At 35.4% G+C, this 22,350-nt stretch overlaps 3 protein-coding genes across 5 annotated transcripts in view; 1 reads left to right on the forward strand and 2 right to left on the reverse strand.

Annotated features, from left to right (window-relative positions):
* Window positions 1-1,079: 1,079 nt before the first annotated feature.
* Window positions 1,080-4,246, reverse strand: LOC104239180 (glucan endo-1,3-beta-glucosidase 8-like). Its single transcript, XM_009793743.2, has 3 exons — window positions 3,762-4,246; window positions 2,363-3,153; window positions 1,080-1,594 (listed from the first exon to the last, which is right to left on the reverse strand). Exons 1-3 carry the CDS (start codon window positions 4,091-4,093, stop codon window positions 1,284-1,286), a joined length of 1,434 nt encoding a protein of 477 aa, XP_009792045.1. The 5' UTR covers window positions 4,094-4,246; the 3' UTR covers window positions 1,080-1,283.
* Window positions 4,247-5,014: 768 nt separating this feature from the next.
* On the forward strand, window positions 5,015-12,713 carry LOC104239179 (S-adenosylmethionine carrier 1, chloroplastic/mitochondrial). 2 transcript variants are annotated; one of them, XM_070174663.1, is made up of 13 exons: window positions 5,015-5,169; window positions 5,313-5,386; window positions 6,932-7,039; window positions 7,978-8,064; window positions 8,575-8,647; window positions 8,847-8,937; window positions 9,546-9,599; window positions 9,737-9,832; window positions 10,022-10,111; window positions 10,546-10,597; window positions 11,361-11,422; window positions 11,577-11,657; window positions 12,261-12,713. In XM_070174663.1, exons 2-13 carry the CDS (start codon window positions 5,335-5,337, stop codon window positions 12,381-12,383), a joined length of 969 nt encoding a protein of 322 aa, XP_070030764.1. In that variant the 5' UTR covers window positions 5,015-5,169; window positions 5,313-5,334; the 3' UTR covers window positions 12,384-12,713. The 2 variants fall into 2 exon arrangements, with proteins under 2 accessions (XP_070030764.1, XP_070030765.1); XM_070174664.1 differs by having other exon boundaries at window positions 6,932-7,027.
* Window positions 12,714-13,716: 1,003 nt separating this feature from the next.
* The window catches only part of LOC104239178 (uncharacterized), a 52,375-nt gene continuing 43,741 nt past the window's right edge, over window positions 13,717-22,350 (reverse strand). For both annotated transcript variants that reach the window (XM_009793737.2, XM_009793738.2), the window contains 8 exons: window positions 21,666-22,130; window positions 17,843-17,959; window positions 17,494-17,615; window positions 16,681-17,413; window positions 15,893-16,147; window positions 15,480-15,662; window positions 14,939-15,280; window positions 13,717-14,783 (listed from right to left, as the gene is read on the reverse strand). In XM_009793737.2, coding sequence (XP_009792039.1) covers window positions 14,034-14,783; window positions 14,939-15,280; window positions 15,480-15,662; window positions 15,893-16,147; window positions 16,681-17,413; window positions 17,494-17,615; window positions 17,843-17,959; window positions 21,666-22,130 — 2,967 coding nt within the window. In that variant the 3' untranslated portion in view covers window positions 13,717-14,033. The remainder of the gene's footprint in view (window positions 14,784-14,938; window positions 15,281-15,479; window positions 15,663-15,892; window positions 16,148-16,680; window positions 17,414-17,493; window positions 17,616-17,842; window positions 17,960-21,665; window positions 22,131-22,350) is intronic.

Genomic DNA, 22,350 nt, shown 5'->3' on the forward strand with positions numbered 1-22,350 from the left:
CATTCATTTGTAAGACCATCAATCATTGGAAAACGAATATGCATTTTTTTTACTCTCTTGCTCATTACTCATCAGAATTGTCCTTTAACTTTACTGTTCTTACTGACCTACCTCGAGGTCACCTTAGCTTGAAGTCAAGACTTGCTTGCACACTGGTTTGATTAAACTTACTTCTTTGATTTATACGTTTGATTTCTTGATTATCAGTTAGTATTGAACTAAATCACATATCTTTAAGACCCCAATATAAATTTAATTGTTACTCAGATTTTAGAGGTAAACAAATATATAAATATATAATTTTTAAATATACTTTAAGATTTTATATAGAATTTTCTTTAAAAAATATCTAGAACTATTTGGAATCCTCTAATGGGATGTAATATTTAATAGAACTATGTAGTATATTCATTTTTATTTATTTTAAATAATGGATTGTACCATCACTTTCTTATCAAGTGTTATTAAAATGCATCAATCTCTTTATTCTTCCATATTCATATGTCAAGATTTATTAAATTTTTATATCTTTTTTGAATTTAAAATGATATTTCGATGATTTATAATTAAATAGAACATCTCATTATTTAGGTATCATATCGTTTTTGTGTTTAATTATTAAATTCGTTTAACTTTGAAAGCGTACATCAATGAAAAATTATTGTTAGATGACTAAGAAAATAACTATCATGTGTTACAAAAAAAATCCCCATAAGAATATTTTAATAGATCACGTGTTTGTTAGTTTTTAAATTTTTACTAAACATATATTCACTTATCAATACTTTATCTATAACTTTAACAAAGTAATAATGAAATAATATTCATGTAACGAAAAAAACCTGAAAAACCCGATAAAATCGAACCAATCCAAAATCGATATAGTTGATTTGGTTTGGTTTTAATAAAAATTGAACCAACTCGATCAATGTACATCTCTAGTTATTACATATTATATAATTTGCTTTGTTTTCAAGTTATTAGTCACTCTTTTTACGGATCAACAATTATATTTTAGGTAATTTAGTAATATGCAAACTTTTAGCAATATTAACAGAGTAAAAGTTGAACTCCTCATCTAAAATACTGCAAAACTTCTTTTTTCATTCTGTACAGCAAAACTTCATTATCTTATAACAATTTGTATCCATACAAAATGAGACATCTAAGTTTCAACAGAGTAAATATTAATTAGTACTTCTGTTATTTATTCAACCAAACATGTGTGGCTGATATATACATGAAATTCAAAAGCAAATTAACTTGTCAATTAATTTTCTAGCCTAGACTAGAATTGCCAAAAAGATGAAGAAACCAGCAAGAATGTGAAGCATTGCATCCAAACCAATTCTAACTCCAGCACTCTCTAAACCAATTGGGAATAGGCATGAACCAGTTGAAGCATTTTTCTCTACAATCTGTGCCAATCCATCAAATACACAAGATTCCACATCTTGGTTGTTCATTTGATAATACATGTTGAATGCATAAGAAACATTTCCATCTGCATCCAACTTGTTGCATGATCCTCCATAAGACAATGCCGTGCAATCAGACCTAGAGCAAGCATATTGTACGCTCGAAGGTAGTTTACCTGATCAATAATAACAACGACGCCTCAATATATAAGAGTCGGTTATACTTAAAAGTGACAAAGTTAATCTATTTCTTGGTACCCTTCCTAACCCGCCAAATTTAACAAACTGAATTATTATCCGTTTGTTGACTCGATCCAACAGATTGAACCTAAAATGATCCATCAAATTATTGGATCAAAAGTGTCAATAGTATAACCTGATGTATCAAAATACAATTCATACACCAAACATACCAAAACAAATTTGGAGGTTGAAAATTATGTAAATTTGGAAAGAACTTAGCTAATATTTTAAGAAAAATACTAGCTTTCATTTTTCTTGGTGCAAAAGAAAAATAGAAAAGGAAGGAAGGTTGAGTTATGTTGGACATGTTATGTTATGATATATTATTTGACACATCTTGATCAAGTGAGTTGGGCTGTCTAAGTTTGACTCAACCTGTTCATTTGCCATCTCTAATCTTTTTGTATTTTTTATAATGGGGTAGGGGATTATAAGATGGGGAATCGAACCCTAACCAACAAGGTGAAAGTTCAGGTAGACAACCAACTGAGCTGCTAAGATTCCCCATTCATCACTACTCATGTTGCTTCGTTTAAGTTCATCATGCTCTAATATCGTTACTCGACCAATCTAGCCCATTTTTGCCTAGTTATATTAATTATAAGCATTGCTCATGTCGCTTCATTTAAGCTCATCTTAATCGAATATCATATAAAATAAAATTTAAGCAAAAAAGAAAGTACTAGAAGTTCAAAGTTTACCTATATCTTCAGCATATTTGTTCAAAACACACCATTTGTTCTCCAAATATTTGATGTTCTTTGCACCAACAGGCATTGACTCATGTCCTTGTCCTGTGAAATCCATTGGAAACTTAGGTTGTCCATCATATTTAAAAACACCCCAATGTCGTTCAAAACTTCCAGGTGCAATACTCTTTTGATTCTCATCTGTTAAACTAAAGAGATAATACTCAATATATCCAGGGTAAAGTGGAGTTCCTTTCTTTGAAGCCATTTTCTTGAAAAATCCACTATAGAATTTTTTGGCCAATGTAACATTTGCATATAAATCTCCATCTGTTGGCCAACCAATTTCTCCAATAATCACCTTTACACCCGGAGAACCAGCTTTTTTTAATGATACAACTAAAGTATCTAAATTGGCATCAAACATGTTAGTGTACGATATTCCATTGTCACGTACAAGCTTGGCTTTATCATCGAAAAATGCAAATTCTATAGGGAAATTTTTGTTCTCGTGAAGACTAAGAAAAGGGTATATATTTACGAGGAACGGAGCATTGTTGTCCTTGAAAAATCGACAGATTTTCTGCATTAAGTCTCTAATATCTGATCGAAAATCGCCCTGTGATGGACCTGAATTACCAGATTCATAAACATCGGCATTTTGTGGGATTGTAGCTTTGATTTTGTCTCCAAGTCCAGCAGAATTGAGAGCTTTTTGAACATTTTGTAACGCTGGAAATGTTGATTTCATGAATGAACTATTGTATGATTTCAAGAATGGTTCATTTCCAACAGCAACGTACCTTTGAAACATTAACAAGTTATAGTCAATCCATATAAATAATATTCATTATTCAAAGTAATTGCTATAAAATAACAGTACAATAAAGGATTTAACTTACACACATTAATAATGCAAAAATCTTTCTCTACTTTATCAGCGTATTTTAATTTGTTGTTAGGTTACCTAACCCATTTTTTTTGTTACTAATCCAACTTATTATGAACAATTAATTACATGTAGTTATCTTTTAAGAGATTTGATCGGGTAAAAATTCTTTTACCAGCATTTAGAAGTTAAACTCTACAATAAAATAGTTCATTTCCGATAATGGAAACCTTAATATTTTCTGTCTTAGCTAAACAAATTTGGTCCAAAATATAATTGTCGCTTTAGGAAATAAAGACCCTTGCTCGAGTAAATGATCTATATAATTTAGTAAAGCGTCTTAGTAATGTTCAGCAAAAACTATTTGAGAAGAGATAATAAGTAATTTAGTCAAATAACCCTTATAATTAATGTTGGTATTGAATTTTAAACAACAAATAACAAGGAGCATAGAGTTATTTTAATATTTTTCGTGAATAATGAGATAAAAGAAGAATGAAAAGATAGAAAAAGGGTTCTTACTTAATATTAACACCTCCATCATACAAATGTATGCTGACATTATTTTTCACCCAATCCTTGGCAAAGTCATAATCATCCGCAAATTTTCCCAACTGATTATTTGGAATTCCAAGCATAACCTCAATACCAGTACCAGCAAAGTACTTAACAGTCCAATGATCAGAATCAAATAATTTGATCTTATCAATCTTATTATCCTTGAGCATTTGTACAATTGTTGTAGGGTGCAAAGTTTGTGCAGCTTGTGTACCCCAATTGACACCAAGACCATTGGCAAAACTAGTCGATAGCGCCAAGCAACATACCCATATCAACATCTTAATATGAGCCATTGCTAGTGCTGACTAGCCGCTATAGGTAGATTATATTCAGTGCTTATAATTCTGATATAATTATGCACCAAATAGTTATATAAAAAAATAATTAAAGTATAGGGGATGTTAAGAAAATGATGAAATGGGAAGGAGATGGTTTGAAGGGAGAAATGAGAATGAATAAAGTTGAGATAGTTTTATTCAAAGCTTTGAAGATAAGAGAAAATATGGATGCATGAGCTAATATCAAGGAGAGAGTAAAGCGGACAAGCATTACTTTTTATTTCTTTTCTTTTTCTTTGGTTTCCTACAACTTTTGAAATTATGGAAGAGAGGAGTTTATGATTTTGTTCGTTAGAATTTAATTTCTCTGTATTGTATTTCTTTTTTAGCAAGACAAAAATTGTTGCTTTTTTTATGCATTTATTTTTTAAGGGATAAAAAGGAAAATGAAGGCTAAAAATACTTATTTTCATGTATTTTATTATCTGATGTGAAAAAAGACCTTCAACTTATTTGCAAGACAAATATTTTATCTACAAGCTGTTTTCATGTTTTTTAAAAGCTTTATTTTTCTTTCTCCAAATTTTTGAAAATTCGTCCAAAAATTATCTTTATTTTTTGTTTTCACCACGTATCTGAGAGGCTTGATTAATCCGAATTCGCGCGACGTAAGATCCATTAAAATAATTTTTTTCAATCGAACCTGATTAAGGAGGAAAGAATCCTATCCGTTCTACCACAACTTTGTAAGTTAGAGAAAACTATTAAACGAAGCACATGGCCAAAAATTTCACCCTTTTTTATTTTTTATTTTTTTTATGAAAAAAGAAATTAATACATAGTTACACTCCTATTTATTTATTGCAATACGTAACGTTAGTCTTAAATGGTAACACATACAAAGTTTGCTTGTGAAAACCAAACAGCATTTTTCTTAAAGAGAATTAACGATATTGCTTCGTAGATATTGTACCCACATGCAGAAACGTCTGTACTTCGGTGAGTTCTGACATGTAATATAGATAGCAACGGTTTTCAAGAAGCAGAAGCTAACTCTCTGCTGCCTCTCACTTCCAACTTCCCAAGAACTGGTAATTTTAACCCAACCCCATTAATATTTTTGAATTTCTCGACTATTTTTCTTTTTGTGGTCTCCCCCCCCCCCCCCCCCCAAATTTTGAAAATTGTATGATAAAAGTTCTCAAATTTCTGTTGTTTATGTGTATGGGAGAAGAGGGAAGAATTAAAGCTTCAAAATGGGACCTTTTGCATTAGCTTTGGATACAAAGAATTCTTTTGCAGCCTCAGGTAATTCACAACTCTCCAGTTTTTACTGAAAGTTGTAAAATTTGCATCTTTCACTCTTTCTGATTTTGCCCATTTTTCTTGGGCTGTTATTATGTATGGAACTTAACACAGTGGACTGTGATTCAATGTAGTAGTAATGGCAGTCTAATTGTGTTTACTAATGGAAATGGTGTTGAATCCTTTATAAACTGGCATTTTATGATATATATGTTAATTTGGTGTTGGGTGTGTCTCTGTGTGTGTGTGGGGGTGGGGGTGGGGGGGGGTGGGGTTATAATGAATTCCAATTTAATGCTTGGATTAATGTGATGATATATTTTTGGTTTGAGACTTTGAGTGATGATGGAAGCAGATTTTACTTCTGGAGAAGAGGATGCATTGGTATTAGTGTGGGTGCAGGTATACTCATGTTTGGAAATCGAAATAGTAACTGATATAAGTTAATTGGCCTAGTGGTCAACAAAGTGGAAGGAGACCCATGAGGTATCAGTTTCAAATCCTTGTTCTTATCCTTTGCCTAAGCCTTGGTGTAAGCAGAGATATCTGGTACCTATGTTGGTGGGAGGTACCGGGTATCCAGTGAAATAATCGAAGTGCGCACAAGATGCCCAGACACTACCATCATTAAATAAAATAAAAGAACTAATATAAGCGAATCAACATATCCGCCCGAAGATATGGGGGTGTAGGGTTTACGCTGGTACCCTTTGTGGCAAAGAGTGATGAATGAAGTTCATATGTTTTTAGGGGATTCTAGTTCTTGAATATAGGAGATCTGGATACTTAGACTAAGGTTACTAAACACTCTCAATTACTGGATTTAATATTTACTGGAGTTGGTGATTTTCGTACTAATATGACTTGAAGTTGGATAACTGTTGATATTTTTTTTTGATGAAAAAACTGTTGATATTTTAATTTGACAATTTTAATAAGTGCAAGTATTTCAACATACATATCTGATCACCAATATGTGCTACTACGTGTTGGTTCCGAACTGAAAAAGGCTACTAGTGATAATTGTGAAATATTTCTGTTAGTTACATCAAGGAAAACTTTTTCCTTCAGGAAATACATTTAATTAAGCAATTCTTTTAGCGTAATGATAGGTTTAGCTTTTTGGCTCAAAGCATTAACGCTCAATAGATTTAGCAGTGTTCCTTTTTGAAATAACAAATGTTTCTTTTCATCAATATCGAGTACATTCAACTATAATTGTCGAATGAGATTAGCTAACTATTCTTTAGCTGATGTCTTGGATACCAATCTGCACAAAACAAGCATGAAATGGAGAGGTAGCAAGATGGTTTGGCATGTCACCTATTCAGTTATTAGAATGTTCTTGTCTCTTCGACATGATATACTTAAGAAGAAGCTAAAGGTTTCTCAATCAAATATGGTTTATCTTAGTGATATGAAGATTGTTATTCAAAAAGAGAGAAAAGATTACCCATGCATTACGTCATATTAGGATGTAGATTTATATTGATTATTTATCTTGTATGTTTCCCTGTTCTTTCTTGATGAGGTGGTCTGATTTTGCAGATGCATCTGGTAGAAAAATGGATAACCTTCAGATGGTACCAAAAAATTTCTTCGCATCAGTCAACAGCGGAGAAGAGAAACCATTTGATTTCTTACGTATACTATTTGGCATGTCTGCTGAAATTATAGTAATAACATGACGAAATTGTTGCACGCTTGTCATATAATATCACTCTCTCTGTCTTTTTTCCCCCAATTGAATGTGAACTAGTAAAGCAATAGTGACATTCGATATTTATGAGGAAGTGTTAAAAGTATATGTATAGATGGAGTTCTGGAATCTTGCCTTTGTTCTGTGTTACAAATGAAAGATGAAAGATTGTATTTTCAAAAGAATAACCAAAAAGCGTTTAGGACACTCAAGCAGTAAAAATTTATCAAGTACAAATGCTTAAAGGATATATGTTGTTACATGTTCTAAAGCTGAGTATATTCTTTTAAACGTTACCAAATTAACGACTACACCCAAATTGCCACAAACAACTTCCAAACCCAACAAAACACACCCTAACAACGAGGGAAAAAGAGAAGGAATGAAGGAAGACACATAAAGACCATTTCTTTCACGGTACAACATAGGAATTACATCATCCTGCTTTCTCAACTGTCCCTTCATTTGTGCTTTGATTCTTCTTTACCAAAAGTTGCTTCAATACTTGAGGTTCAGGGAATTGAACAGTCACACCTTAAAAGTTATTTGAAATGTAATTGTTTAATCACTCGAAAGAGATGTTCTTGATTTCATCTGAAAATTCAAGTGATAAACCCACCAATCAAGAAAGGTTCAAGTTATAAACCTATCAAAATACAGAATAAGTCTCTGGAGCAACTTGGTGCTCACAAACTTATGATGCATCATCATTATTTCAGACTAGTAATACTCTTCCTGGGGTGTGGGTATGAAAAGTAAAGAAATAGAGTCCCTAACTTCTAACAAGAAGAAATTTCTATTTTCTAGTAATCAAAACTATTATAGGACAAAAATCTTTTTTGTTTTGTTTTTTGGTTGAGGGTTGGCGCTTCTAATCTTGGTCATTTTTGTGCAGAGGGTGTCATAGCAGGAGGGACAGCAGGCGTTGTCGTTGAAACAGTTTTATATCCCATTGATACAATAAAAACACGACTGCAGGAAAGTCATCTATTAAATATCCCTGTTTATAATCACAAGTCAATGTCAATTATGTATGCAATGCTACTATGCTAGAATGGTGTCCTTAGTAGCTTCATAATTAGCTTTAAGATTGTCGAGACTATTAGCTCCTTATGTTGACAGGCTGGATAAAAGAGAAGTAGATAGATAATTTTGACAGAATAAACTTTTGAAGTATTCATAGTCATGTTCTGTTGCATGGTCTCCCTGACGTAGCATTTTTATACAGCTGAGCACTGCTTTTCATGGTTTGTTCTTACTCGTATTCAGGTTTTCTGCTATTAAAATAGTCACTATGCAGGCCTTTTTTTCATTTTAATTTACATTATCTCTGGTTCATCTTGAATTCTTTCTTCAGTTCTAGCATTTGCATGTCATCTAGAACAGCAGGTATTTTAGATATCCAGCTCAAGGAAACAAGTGATATGTTTACTAGATAGGGTGTCTCGGATTTGACTAAAACTGTTATTAAGCTGTCTCCCTGTGCAGGCAGCTCGTGGTGGAGGACAAATAGCCTTGAAAGGGTTGTATTCTGGGCTTGCTGGAAATCTTGCTGGAGTCCTACCGTAAGTTTACTAAAGAAATACCGTGTAATAGCATAGAACTGTTTACACCTGAACTGCTGTCAGCCTGATGCAAATGAAATTCCTTTTTCCAAACCTAACTTGCTTTCATTTCCTGAGGTGAACAGTCCTATTTTCTTGTATGGTTTCTTACCTGAGGACATTTAGTAGTGATCTCTATTGATCCTGTTCTCTTATGCAGGGCTTCTGCCATTTTTGTTGGTGTATATGAACCGGCAAAGCAAAAGTTATTGAAGATGCTTCCCGAAAATCTTAGTGCTGTGGCCCATCTTGTGAGAATATTTATCCTCCAACTGTCATGATTGCATTTGGTCTTGTTTTCTAGTTTGTGACATGACATACACCAAATTCATTAATAGAACTTCTGTGACTAGAAGTCATTTTTAAAACTTTTCTAGAGAGTGTTTGATGGCATATGCTATTCCCTGGTCATTTGTTCCCCACGGAAAAGGAAAGAGGTGCCACATGGAGAAGATTTTGATGACTTAAAAGGAACAAAATATCGGTATATTAGACGAGATGATACATTATGACACTCAGGTAACTGGCTAGCAGAAACGTAGAACATTGAAATAAGAAAAATTAACATGATGCAAATCTTGCAGTCTGTCAAGCACACACTAGTCCTGGTTACTGATTACATGCTCACCTCATAAAATATGATAACTCTATCTGGAATCCTCACGAAGTTATTTTTCTCAGGTCACTATTCTTCAAGTTATGCCTATACATTCTCTTAGTATTTTGAATATAAGTTTTCACAAAAAGGAAAAAAAACAGAGTTGCTTTTATATCTCAGTGGTTGACATCTGAAGCATGCATTTTACTCTTGCAACATGTGGTTTCTGTTTCTTAATAAAATCTGCCAAACTTCATGCAGACTGCTGGTGCTTTAGGAGGCATTGCTGCTTCTTTCGTTCGTGTTCCAACTGAGGTGAATGAATAGTTTTGAGATTCTCACTTTCCTGAATATCAGGATTCTCCTTTTCTTATCTTTTTTTTTTGATTTTGCTCGTTTAGGATACCCCCTTTGTAAATCTATTGATTGCATTTGGTTTCTTGAGACTACAGGTCATTAAACAGCGGATGCAGACTAGGCAATTTGCTTCGGCTCCTGATGCTGTTCGCCTAATTGTTTCTAAGGAAGGTTTTAAAGGTCTTTATGCGGTACGCTAGTTCTTTAAATGTCACATATCTTGTCCATAATTTCAGCACTATTTGTCCATTGTATTTCAAAACAGTTTTCGGGTAGAACTGGTTCAGTTTTTTTTTTTTTTTTTGCAAATGATAGTTGGGTCCAGCAACGTGATAGATATAATTTTGGTTTATTTCATCGTAATGTGGGGACTTTTGTAGGGATATGGGTCATTTCTACTTCGAGATTTGCCATTTGACGCCATCCAGTTTTGTATCTATGAGCAGCTGCGGATAGGTTATAAGCTGGCAGTAAGTATCCTGCTTTCCAAGATGTTGAGTGCAACTTCTCATTAATATCATAGAAAACTTACCCATTTCGCTGTTGGCTACATATGTGTGATAGAGCTTCAGTTGCATGTAGTCTAAATTTTGATGTACTAGCTAAAGAGAATAAGAAAAGATTTTGCTTAAACTGGTGTATTCAAAATTTAAGTAGAAATTCTATGAGCTCGTTTCTTCTTGTCTTTCTCCTTGCTTGCTTGACTTCTCACTCATTAGCATCAAAAGTTCACGGAATATTCTTGAACTAAGAAACATGAGGAACGTTACATTGCTGATTTTGCTTTTCGACTTGCCATCAAAGATGGAGACGATTAAGTATTTTCTGTTTGATGGAGAAAGATACAGCACTAGTCTCTGAAATTACTACTAATATCAAAGCTGCTTTATGTGCTTCGTACCAGGCAAAAAGGGACTTGAATGATCCAGAGAATGCTGTTATTGGTGCCTTTGCTGGTAATCCACCTTCAAAGCCCTATTACATGTCCATTCATTTGTAGTTCTCTGATTATGGCATGTTGGCTTTCATTTATAATATTTAAGTTGAGGATTCAGCTGCTGTGTAGAGAGTGTCACTGGCTCTTTCCTGTAAGCCTGCAGTATCAAGAAATGTAGGCTTAGGCAGACAAATTTTTACATTGCACAATTGCATTGGTTTTTGTGTGAGTCAAAGTTCACCCATAACTGACTGGACCACAAAATGATCCCTATGATTTTGACTATTCCTAATTTGGGTTAATAAATTGGTGCTTTTGCCTTTGGCTTGAAGTTCTGTAAATTCAGGTCCTATGAATTGTGAAAAGTAGAAAACTGAATTGCAGGGTTCTCAATCTTACTCTTGAAGAGTCGGTAGAATGAACCAGCAATTTGAAAATCTTTTGGGCCAATCTCAAATCTCCTCAAAAGATCTTGCAATAATACATTGCCCTACCAGCAATATTGCTGGAACACATCAATGAAATCTTCTCATTACTTATAAAAAATAATTGCCATTTATGAAACCTCTTAAAACTTATGCAGCAAAGTGTTTTTTAAGTCATGAAGAAAATATTGTAAAATCGCCATTTCAGTGAATGAATATGCAGTACTGAGCGATAATTTGGCATGATTATATGACTAAGTTACTGTTGTTTAAGGAATGTGAATAACTGAAATTCCTAATGTTTAGGTTTAGCCCGTCTACGATTATAACTTCTCATGTTACCTCTACTTTTTGCAGGTGCTCTAACTGGAGCTATAACTACCCCTCTTGATGTCATTAAGACGAGATTAATGGTTCAGGTACTTTCTTCACGTGGTAGTCAAACAATCTGTGTCTCCTAATTTCTTCATCCCATGCATGCATGGCTATAATAAAATGAGACTTCCATGAATTGCAAGATTACTTTCCATTTAATATAGGTAATGTGAAAACTCTAGTCTTGTTCCTGTGCAGGGTTCTGCCAACCAATACAAAGGCATCGTTGATTGTGTGAGGACTATTGTTGCAGAAGAAGGAGCTCCAGCACTTCTAAAGGTAGAGGGATCCCACAATTCCTTTTAGACTGCAGTACTAGGACCCAAATCTGGGTTCTTTTATCCTGGAGACTGCTTATTTTCTTGGTTTGTTGATTTGTCTCCTTTATGGAAAAATCAAATGGATGATGAAAGAGCTTAGCATCCCTGCCGCCCCTTTTCCCCATTTTCTTTCTCGGGACTACGAGGGGTATAAAAACTTAAAAGAGATCACTGACTTCTTGTCCTTTACTTTCCTGATTACTAGTTGGTTTGATTGCTCCATGCTGCATAACCAGTCTTAATTTTGATGGGACCTTAATATAGTCGTAAGCTGATACCACGCATTTTCCTCATTGTTCCCTGCATATAAATAAAAATTATGTACTTTTGTCCATCTTCTCTTAACATTATATTTTAGATGCATCATCCTAAATATTCCATCAAATAGAAGCTGCTAAGGACCGACACAAGGAACTTCCCACATTTCTCCCAAGTGTATTGAGTTTCTTTGTTTTGTGACGTGCAATAACTATGAATGTGTACGTTTTGATCTAAACTCATTAGTTGATATCTGACACATAATTGTTGACCTCTGTTTGTTTGGAATTCAATTTTATTATAGGGCATCGGGCCAAGAGTGCTGTGGATAGGCATTGGCGGATCAATATTCTTTGGTGTTCTTGAGAGGACAAAGCGATACCTTGCACAAAATCGTCCTGATAATGCAGCCTCAAAGCAGGATTAGCTTCTATACTTTCTTGCAACTAGCTGCATGTTATGGATATATAGAATTTAGTTACTACTCACTAATGGCGGTCTGCAGAATGTTGACTCTGCTAGAAAATATTCATAGAGGTAAAGAGCTAAGCTGTCCATGGAATTACTATACAAATTAGCAACAAGAAGTAGCATCTTTTGTCAGAATGTGCCCAAGTGAGATTTTGTTACTCGGAAGATTTTTAATTATTATCTTCAGGTCTTAATGTGTTAAAATCATGCAAATCAGTGAAACAAGCCAATTATTCTTTTATGTTATTTGGGTGAGAATTTCTGTTGTGTTTTTTTAAACACAATATTGGCTGCTCATTTTTTTTTTTGTTGGTTAAAATTAATGTCTAATTGACATATTTGCTTCTTTCGCATTATTCTATTATTGCTCATCTTTTTTTCTTCTTTTTCCTTTTTCCCCAATACCACAAAGCACTTATTGATGTAAGATTCAAACTAGCTTTAAAGCCTTTTCTGCTGTAACTCAATACTGTGGATCCTCTTAATCCCGGGAGAAATTAAAAAATAGCTAGATTTACAACTGGTCGTTCAAAAATAGTCCAGTTTCAAAAGTAATTGAAATTTAGCCACTTTTCATGTAAAGATAAATCTGAGCGAAAACATTGTTCAAAATCCGAAAAATACACCAGCATATTATACTGGAGTTCCAGCACAAGTATGCTGGAACTCCAGCATAATATGATGGAGTTTCAGCATAAGTACACTAGAACTCCAGCATAATATATTGGAGTTCCAACAAGTACAATTGTCCAGTATAATATACTGGAGTCCGCAAATTATACCAGTCCAGCATAATATGCTGGAGTTCATACACAAGTGCACCGAACTCCAGTATATTATGCTGGACCGGTCTCTGTTGCAGCAAAATAGTGGCTATTTTTCATTGACTTCGTAAACGCTAGTTATTTTTGAATGACCAGTCCGAAAACTGGCTATACCGTGCTATTTTTACCTTAATCCTCCATTTAGAACCCAAAAAGAAAAGTCACATACAAAAATAATTTCTTCTCATACGTTTATATATGCATGTGCGAGTGTACATACAAATATATTTTTTCTCCCTGAACGGTTTAGTAAAAGTGGTTATAAATTCTTCTAGGTCAAGTAAACTAGAAGGAGAGCACTTCAACTAATCAAATATACATATGAACCTAGCCATAAACTAATTGGTCACGTGATGAAAAAGGCAACCAGCAAATAAAACCCCAAAAAGATTTAACAATTCCTGATATAAGATTCAGGAGGTATTAGTATGAACTCTTTCCAACTCACAAATATAGAGCACAAAATAAAGAAATTCCACCCACTTACATTGCATATCCACAAAAGAATATCGTACAACAATATACATGTACTCTAATATACATTCCTTAAACAACAAAACTGCACTCTGTTCACCCGTCCTCGGTTCAGTTGGAAAGAATATGGGTAAATGAACAAATAAAATGATGCCAAAAATTGCAGATCATCAACTCATCAGACCTAACCATCTATACTGTGTCTTCAAGAATTTACGCTGCTTCCTACTAAAGCTAAATTTGGGGCACAAAAATTCAAAACTGATATAGCATACAACTGTATCTGTAGGAGGTTTCATGTTCGAAGCTTACATCAGTGGAAGGTAACCTCCACCATGACCTTTCCTCAGGACAAGAGGTCCAGCATTTTCAGGGATTTTATCGAATGCTCTATTGCATGCATCAACCACATCGACAAAACCAGTTGCGATGGTAGCCAGTTGGTATCGCAACCTCAAGTCCCTAGTTCTTCTCAACAAACATCTAAATGATCTCCCGAGATACTTTGCCCATTCAGCTGGGAGCCCTCCCCCTGTCAACCACACGGAAAACTGGGATTGATCTCCTCTTGCAGCGACTTCAGCCCTATAAAATCTAGCAAGTTCGAGAAGCATCGACGGTTGAAGGGGGAGCACAGCAACAAATTCAGCCACAAACTGTTCAACGAGCTCTGGTCTGAGCATTTGATTCCAAAGTACCAGGGCCCATTCACCTGGCTGGTTAAGGCCATAAGCTTCAGCAACAATTAGTGCTTCTTGGAAACGGGATTGTTCGACCAGTGCCCGCCTTGCATTAGTTTCAGACAGATTGAGAAAGTGTAAGTCTGGCATCCGAATCTGCAGAGAGAGAAGTGATGCCTGTGCACAAGCTTGGCGTGTTTTGTTGCCAGCATCAATTGATGAGTAAACTTCAGCAGCTTCAATGAAGTACCGCATGGAAGCCAAGAGCTCATCAGTCTGATCCTTGTCAGATCGGAGGGAGCACTCCTTACTTGATTGCTCTGCTCGTGACTCCAAAAGAGAAGCCGTCTCATGCTTCATATCAAAATGGCTATAAACCTATGGGAAATAGAGAGATGCACATTATTTACTCTCTAAAAGAGGCATATATTTCTGCTTTGAGGAAATGAAAACAGTTTTTGGGAGAGAAAGCAGAATGGGTTAAAGTGGGAGGATGAAGCATCTATTTGACATGAAAATGAAAAAGTACTAACCATGGCAAAAGCATCAAGATCATTGGGATTAAATTGCTTGAGTAATGTGAGAACAGCCATTCTGAATCCTCTTACTGCCTCGGCAGTGCCAGCGTTGGCATCGATAGCAGCTGAAAACTTCTGAAGAAGAAGATCGAGCTGACCATTCTCAATAAGGATACCAAGAATGAAATTAAGTGCATGGAAGTTCCCCACTCCGGTTATCAGGCGAGCTAAACATGGAAAATCACCCTCAGATACATAAGCCTCCACCTTTTTGAATGCAAGATCTACAAGAACATCAACTCCATCAAGGCATGCTGAGGACTTGTAGAAGTGGTGGGACAAAATGAGAAGCTCAACCTGAAGAACAAATTTTGCAAAGAGAGCACGTGACTTCAATTAGGCCGTAATAATTAAAAACCAAAGAGCAAAAGCTCTCACATAGCGTTACCACCTTTTTTATTGAACATGCACACTAACTCAGTAAGTCCATGATTTACAGAACAGGGCTTTCATGATGTTGACAAATGGGTGAAGACCTAAAGGACAATACACTTACTTCACAGGCATGTGGTATTCCTTGACAAGTGGCAACTAAACGCAGTAAAGCATGGCCAATTTCTGGTTCAGAGGGGCAAAGCTCAGCCCACTTCAAGAAATCAGAAAATCTCCACAATAAAGGAGCAGGCCCCTCCTCTTTTTGAGATTCCATGTAACCTCCACGATGTGCTGCTAGCAAACCCTGTGATGAGATAACATTTATAAATAAAGAGAACATTATAGACAGACTGAACTGCATACTTTTTACATAGACAACTTTGGTACTTTGTGTTTTGTTACTAGATCAAGTCGTAAAAAAACTAAGCAAATTTCTACAAAAGCTCAAATTTGATGTCATAATAATATTCTGGCATTTTTATTTTGAGTTAGTGCCCATACTCCCAGAGGAATCAAGTTCAAAAGAAAAAGTACCTTCAAAAACGACTCAGCAAGAATTTGAGCGATACTAGCTGCAGGCATATAATGTGATTGAACTAAGAGCTTTGCTTCTTCAAAAGAGTCTTGCGCTTTTAGAGATAGCAATTGTAAGAGTTCAATAGGATGCTTTTCAAATGCTTCTGAAAATGGAATACCCAAAACATTTGCAGTCTTCACAACTGATATTATTCGCATGCAAAGGCCGCGTCCCCTACCTTCAGTTAGGAGAATTGCTAAACTCTCCAGTACCTGAAGTTAAACAAGATATTAATTCTTTTCATTCTTTTCTTGCAAAGAATCATGGGTACAAGTGACAAATCAAATGATGAAAGCTAAATTGGAAGTGTCAAAAGTGGAAGAGTCTTGATCATAAATAGCAACACAAGCCAAGTCTAGACATCTTTCATGTTGGTAGAGCACCAGTTGACAGAATGTCTTATATAACGTTACTAATTGTAAGAAGATATAAAGTTGACGACCACATGATCTTCCTCTATCCTCCTCTTTTCCCTTTTCTCATTCCACCCACCTCCTTATGCTTCCATCCACTGAGCCCGCAGTTCTCTCATTGGAAATAAATGCACTTCCAGCTCTGGAACTTCAGAGCAATTTGTCCAAAAGCTAACGCAGGAAACTAAATGCCGAAGTGCCGGATAATAGTCAGAACGGTAAATGCAGAAATGATTCAGGAAAGAGGGATATGAAGGACAGTCAAACATTTTTGTGTCAACCTAAAGAGGGCTAGACCAAAAGAAAAATAGGAGATAAAACCAGCTGACTACCTGGAGAGCATCAATCACGTGTTGATTAGGGAAAAGATGGTATGACTGCATAATAGAACGAAGTTCTCCATCGAGCACCAATATCGATACTTTGTTGTTTGGGGTGGCAATTGCAGCAAGCTTTAGGGCAGCATCCACAAGTTTGAATTCAAATGGTATGCAGCCTGGAGATAATTTATGTTGAAGCTGTCGGGAAGCCGCAATTTGTCCAAATTCCAGCAGTGAAAGAACAGCTCGTTCTAGCTCCGCGGGTCCAACTCTTTCCTCCCACTTCGAAAAATTTGCTTCTATTTTAAGGTTTTCATCTGGTATCTGTGAATCCTCCTTTAAATTAAAATTAATGGAGCTAGTTTCAGGCCCGTTACTTCTGTCCACTGGATCAGCTAAAGACTTTCTTGAGGGTACAAAACCTTTGGCTCTCCTTTTCACTTTTGCACCGCCCAATATGGCAACTGAAGAGCTAGAATCTGACATCTGAGTGGTCTTGAGATGTGACTGGTTACTTTCCTTTGTATCATTCCTCTCCCCAGACTTGATTCTCACTGAATTAATGTGGTTATCCATTTTAGTAATAATGCTTGCAGTTCGGTCAATAATGCTTGAGCCCTTGCCACTTGCAGGTTCACGACCAGAGAGGGTAAACTCTCCTTCGCTTTTCACTTGAGTCTCTGATTCAACCGCCAGTAGCCATGCTCTAGTTTCAATTTCTCTCAAAAGATTCAAAGGACAAACTCTGATACATTTATCCAAGAGTCATATCAAGAGGTATTAGAAGTGAATATGTTAAATAGGAGACCTCAGTAAAACACTTACGGGTTGCATTGAGTAATCGTCCCACTCAACCACTGCAGAGAAAGCAACAATAGTTCATGAAGCTCTCTAGCCGGGAGATCTTTTTCCGCTGCCTCTGCATGCTTGAGGAAAAATAATCCTGCCTATAGAAAAGGTTAGCAACCGAGATAAGTAAATAAAATAAGTCATAAAAACAATCATCAGATGAAAAGGCGTCCAGACAGTCCAGTTCTGCATTAAACTTCCCCTCCTCCCAACCCATCCTCAACTAACAGCAAGAGAAATAAAGAACAAAATTTCCATGTTTGAAAGTAAAATGAGCAGCAGTGTAGGCTGACATCACATCTATTTCATAATGTAACTAAAGTACCTGTAATGGTGGGAAGGAATATCTAAGAAAGAGAGTCTGGCAGTGACCCCATAAAGCAACCCTTTCTTCTGGAACATCCCAAAGGAATTCCTTCCACTCTGCAACCATGGACTCAGCCTTCATACATGAATGAAAAACACAAAGAGAGGAGAGATTAAGAGGATCAGATTGATCAAAAATCTGCAGTCATGAGTCAATAACAATGAAAAGAAGTATGCAAAAAAATAAAGGAGAATAGCAAGATGGTTAAATCCTTAGATGAGGAGAACAACAGATTGCAAGATGGGTAAATGCATAACATAACATAAATCACAAACAAAAAAAGGACACACCAAAGGGACAAACAATTACGTCCAAGACAGCATAGATCACATGACAACTGTCTAGATGGAGATCAACACTATCTCCAAATAGATTATAGTTCAAATATCTTAATATCAACGTTGAAGGCCATGGAAATTAAGAACAATGGGCAAAAGAGATATTTGGAAAGTAGGAATTCTGGAACATATATGATCTCATACACAGGTTCAATATACTTCTCCAAGAATTTGACTGATTATTGCTTTACGAGTCTCCTTTCCTGTTTAAGTGGTCGATCCAGCATTCTAGTATTACAATTGCATTTATTTGGTATCAGCATCAATTTTAACTTCCAAATTCCACATGTGGTAAGAAAATGTTGCATTTAACATTAGGGCTTAATCAAGTTTGTTAAAATAAGAAATAAGTGATTTTTTTGGGGTCGGGTAACATTGTATTCATCAGCACCAAGTTGGTACTGGCAATCAAAATATGTACAGATTACAGGGACCTTGTATCTTACAAGGAATCAAAAAAATCTACAAGTCATTCTGCGTCATCTATGTAGTTCTCTTTACACCAGAACTAAAAAAACAATTCAGCTTAAAACAAATAAGTGATCTTCACAGTCGAGAAAGTGCTTTTCTAATTGCCCTCCACCCCAAAGATGTTGACTTAGCCTGGCTTTGAGAAGCATACTGAACTATGATCAAACAAATATTTGATACAAGTGTTTTTTTAGAAGCATTTGATACAAGTATTTTAAGTTTTCATAAAGTCATATTTTTCTGTTGGCAGTTCTTCCATATGTTAATGCCATTATGAATATCTTTAACAAAAGTCTCATTCGACTTTCTACGTCAACTAAGACTTTGGAACATAGAGTTTGATGCTTCTTCCTAGTTCGTATAGGAGACCTTTGAAGTCTAGAAACAACAATTTGTTATGCTTAAATTAACAAGGAAATGGCTATTAGGGAGATGCACCCCTCTCTGTAAAGGCCAAGGCATTTTAGGAATGATTCCTGTGAGTAGTCATGTCCCTTCTCTTATTTTCCCCACAATTAAAAGCGTCAAAAGCTTATTTATAACACATTTCACTAGGTTAAATTTTTCAAAAATTCCACACACCTGAATGCATCCATCTCTTCTTTATCAGTTAATTGAGAAATCAAATCAGTAGGCTTTACTATATTCCTGCCCAGTCAAGAGAAGCAAGCATAGGATTGGCAATATCCTTCTTAGCTGGAAATTGCTCCTTTCATCTTGAATCAATTTACCACAGAAAAATCTGCTTCTGATACTATGTGACACATTTTATTTGATAAATGACACTATTTAAGACTATTCAGCATCAGTACTTGTAAACCATTTCTGACTCAATAGCGAAAACACTTGAAAAATGAATTCCTATGTCATTCATGGATTGCACAAAGTGTGAGGTGACTTATCCCTTATGTTTCAGCCAAACCAACACCTGGCCCCCCACACCGTATTAGAGAAGGGAAGAATCAGTTCCTATGCTATAGGACACCAAGGGGTAGTTTGGACCATGGACTAAATATGAGGGGATTACAATAGAGAGATTGTTATTAGGTGAACAATAATACAAGAATGGTAAATAATACTACAAGGATTGTTGCGAGGATGGCCTGCCTTTGAGGTATTTTTATCTTCGCATAATCCAGGTATTTTTTCCTTGGGTAAGATAAATAATTTATTAATCAGTGGAAATTTATACAAGTCGTATTTACAAAAGAAGATAATCTACACAAAAATATGATTCTCTGCAAAAGACACCCAACCATCTATACCTCAGGGGTATATACCAAAAAGTGACTAAACATAGAAGGCTATTCCTTAAATTTACAAAATCATTTTCTATCTCTTCAGACGCTCTCCTATTATCCTCCTTCCATAAACCCACGTAAGAGCTAACGGGGCAACATCCCATGCCTTCCACCCTATAATACAACGGCTAAAGTCTTCTCATTCATAATACTCCACAGGCCACAATCATATGGTAGAGGTTATCCAGGTATTATTAGTACACACATTCTTAATCCACATTATGTCCTGCATAAAATAATAAATAGATTGTTGCATATGTTATGCTGATATTAGTAATACAGAGTTTTATATCAGAAAATAAATTTTCACTCCCTCAATTTCATTTATATTTTGGTAGTTGATTAGGTCAGAGTTTTAAGATATGAGTTTGACTTATATATTATATCAGTGATGGTGAAAGAATAATGCTAAAGTAATGGTTGAAAAGCGAGTTGACAAAGACAACACAAAGTTTAAAAGCTGAATAGCTAATATATGTTATTCTTGAAAGAAGTGAAAGTTGTGTAGAAATTGAATACCACAAAATTGAAAAGAGGGTTGGAAATATATGTAGAGTTTACACCTGAAACCCAAAGTCGTTTAACGTATGCAAAGTTTGCATTAGTAATGTAGAATTTATGCTAAAAACTGAATATCATATTAGTTTTGCAGAATTTTATGCTGAGATTATTTTATCCTTATACAGAAACCAAATAACACCTGAATGAACTCCAGCCAGTAAAATAAATAATCAAGTACTACATAAAACTAATCTTTTCAGCAAGTGTCAACTTCTTAAATCTATACCAGCATATCAGGCTTTCATTTCCCTTTTCTCATTGTTCATAGTGAATTAAGTCCCTTTCCACTCTTCAAGTGATTTGTAGATAAAACGGCATAATATTATTTAAGAGAAGGCGCAATGCAATTTACTAACTACGTTGGCAAATACAAGCAATCTTGATCTCTTCTATTGTTATAACAAGCTAGAGGAGTTATGTTATTGAGGATCTTTAAGTTAGATGGTGCAGTCCAGCTTTACAGTCCTCACTTTAACAGTGGGACCAATGCTTCCGTAAACCCTGGATGTTTTCAGATGGATAACGAGGGACAAAACGACTGGTCAAACTACATCAAGAAAGCAATGCTACAAGAAGTTACAATACCTGTTTCATAAAAAGTTCAGTAATCGGTTGATTCTAGAGGGAAGAATCAGAAGTATGACCAATGTACATTTGATTCACGTAACTGTTCTTTGTTACTAAAAATAGCAAAGCGCTAAGAATTGATCTTCTCTAGAACACTATTTGGCAAGAAATATGAGAATAAATCGACATGTTGAGTTACTAATCCTGAAAGGTAAGTGATAACTCGAATATGACCTTATTTTATTGGTACAATCTATGAATTGAAAGCCTATATAGTTCACCTAAGTAACTCAGAAGAGAAAATTAGAGAAAATGACACCCAAAGCTGCTATCTGATCTGGAAATAAACAGAATAAAGATTTCCAGCAAGACGCCTAGCTAATTTTGTATTGCGAAAGTAAAAATGACTCTTAAAAAAGAAAGCTCAACCATAAAGAAATTCCTAATTCACACTTAATATATAAGCAACAGCTCTAAAAAAATGATGTCTGAATGATAAAAACTGGCATGAGGAAGAAGAGTCCTAAATAGTAAAAGGAATACCTGTGTTTCAGTAACATGGTGCGTTGCAGATTTCCAAGATCCACCACTGGCCTCTAAATGCTTAGCCCAATTGCGTGCCTGTTCCCAATGTCCATGTTCCTCTAATGCTGTCAAAAGTGAAGCATCATCTAGTGGCTCGTTCCCAAGATGTAGGCCATCATTTTTGCGAAGAGAAGGTTCCGCTAAATTTACTTTCCAGTAGAGCCGTTGATAATATGTTGCAGCAGAACCTCCATCACCAAAATCAGTGGCAGCAAGGAGTTGTAATAAGGATCTTTTTTCATAAGGTGAAGGACATCTTGAGAGCATAGCATCAGCAGCTTTCACAGCAGTAGAACTTATCCATAAACTACCAATTTTCCCTTCTTTTCCAACTTGTGTGGGTACGTGAGGTTCTTCCTTAATTCTAGCAGAAAAGGATCCGAGATGAGCTGAAGCTTCAGAAAGGCGCATTTGAGAAAATGCCTGGAAACGAAACAGCAAAATTTGTGATATATGGAATTAGACAACTGTTGTTATATTCACGACATGTGTCCTATAAAACGAGAACACTCAGTCACACGTAATGTTACACAAGCTAGGAACAACCTCATTTCATTCTGATATAGTATTATTGTTTATTTAGATGTCTGCCAGAAACCAATCAGAATGTTATACACTCAAGGAAACAGCATCACTTTCACTC

The sequence above is a fragment of the Nicotiana sylvestris genome, chromosome 5, assembly GCF_000393655.2.
Source record: "Nicotiana sylvestris chromosome 5, ASM39365v2, whole genome shotgun sequence".
NCBI classification, from domain to species: domain Eukaryota; kingdom Viridiplantae; phylum Streptophyta; class Magnoliopsida; order Solanales; family Solanaceae; genus Nicotiana; species Nicotiana sylvestris.

What these genes read in the sequence shown, in the direction of transcription:
- LOC104239179 (XM_070174663.1), top strand. Translation starts at nt 5,335, where the DNA reads ATGGGACCTTTTGCATTAGCTTTGGATACAAAGAATTCTTTTGCAGCC. An exon ending in AATCTTGCTGGAGTCCTACC is followed by an intron (nt 8,648 to 8,846) that starts GTAAGTTTACTA and finishes TCTCTTATGCAG; the next exon opens with GGCTTCTGCCATTTTTGTTG. An exon ending in GTTTTAAAGGTCTTTATGCG is followed by an intron (nt 9,833 to 10,021) that starts GTACGCTAGTTC and finishes GGACTTTTGTAG; the next exon opens with GGATATGGGTCATTTCTACT.
- LOC104239180 (XM_009793743.2), bottom strand. Translation starts at nt 4,093, where the DNA reads ATGGCTCATATTAAGATGTTGATATGGGTATGTTGCTTGGCGCTATCG. An exon ending in GATGGAGGTGTTAATATTAA is followed by an intron (nt 3,154 to 3,761) that starts GTAAGAACCCTT and finishes AATGTTTCAAAG; the next exon opens with GTACGTTGCTGTTGGAAATG. An exon ending in CAAATATGCTGAAGATATAG is followed by an intron (nt 1,595 to 2,362) that starts GTAAACTTTGAA and finishes ATTATTGATCAG; the next exon opens with GTAAACTACCTTCGAGCGTA.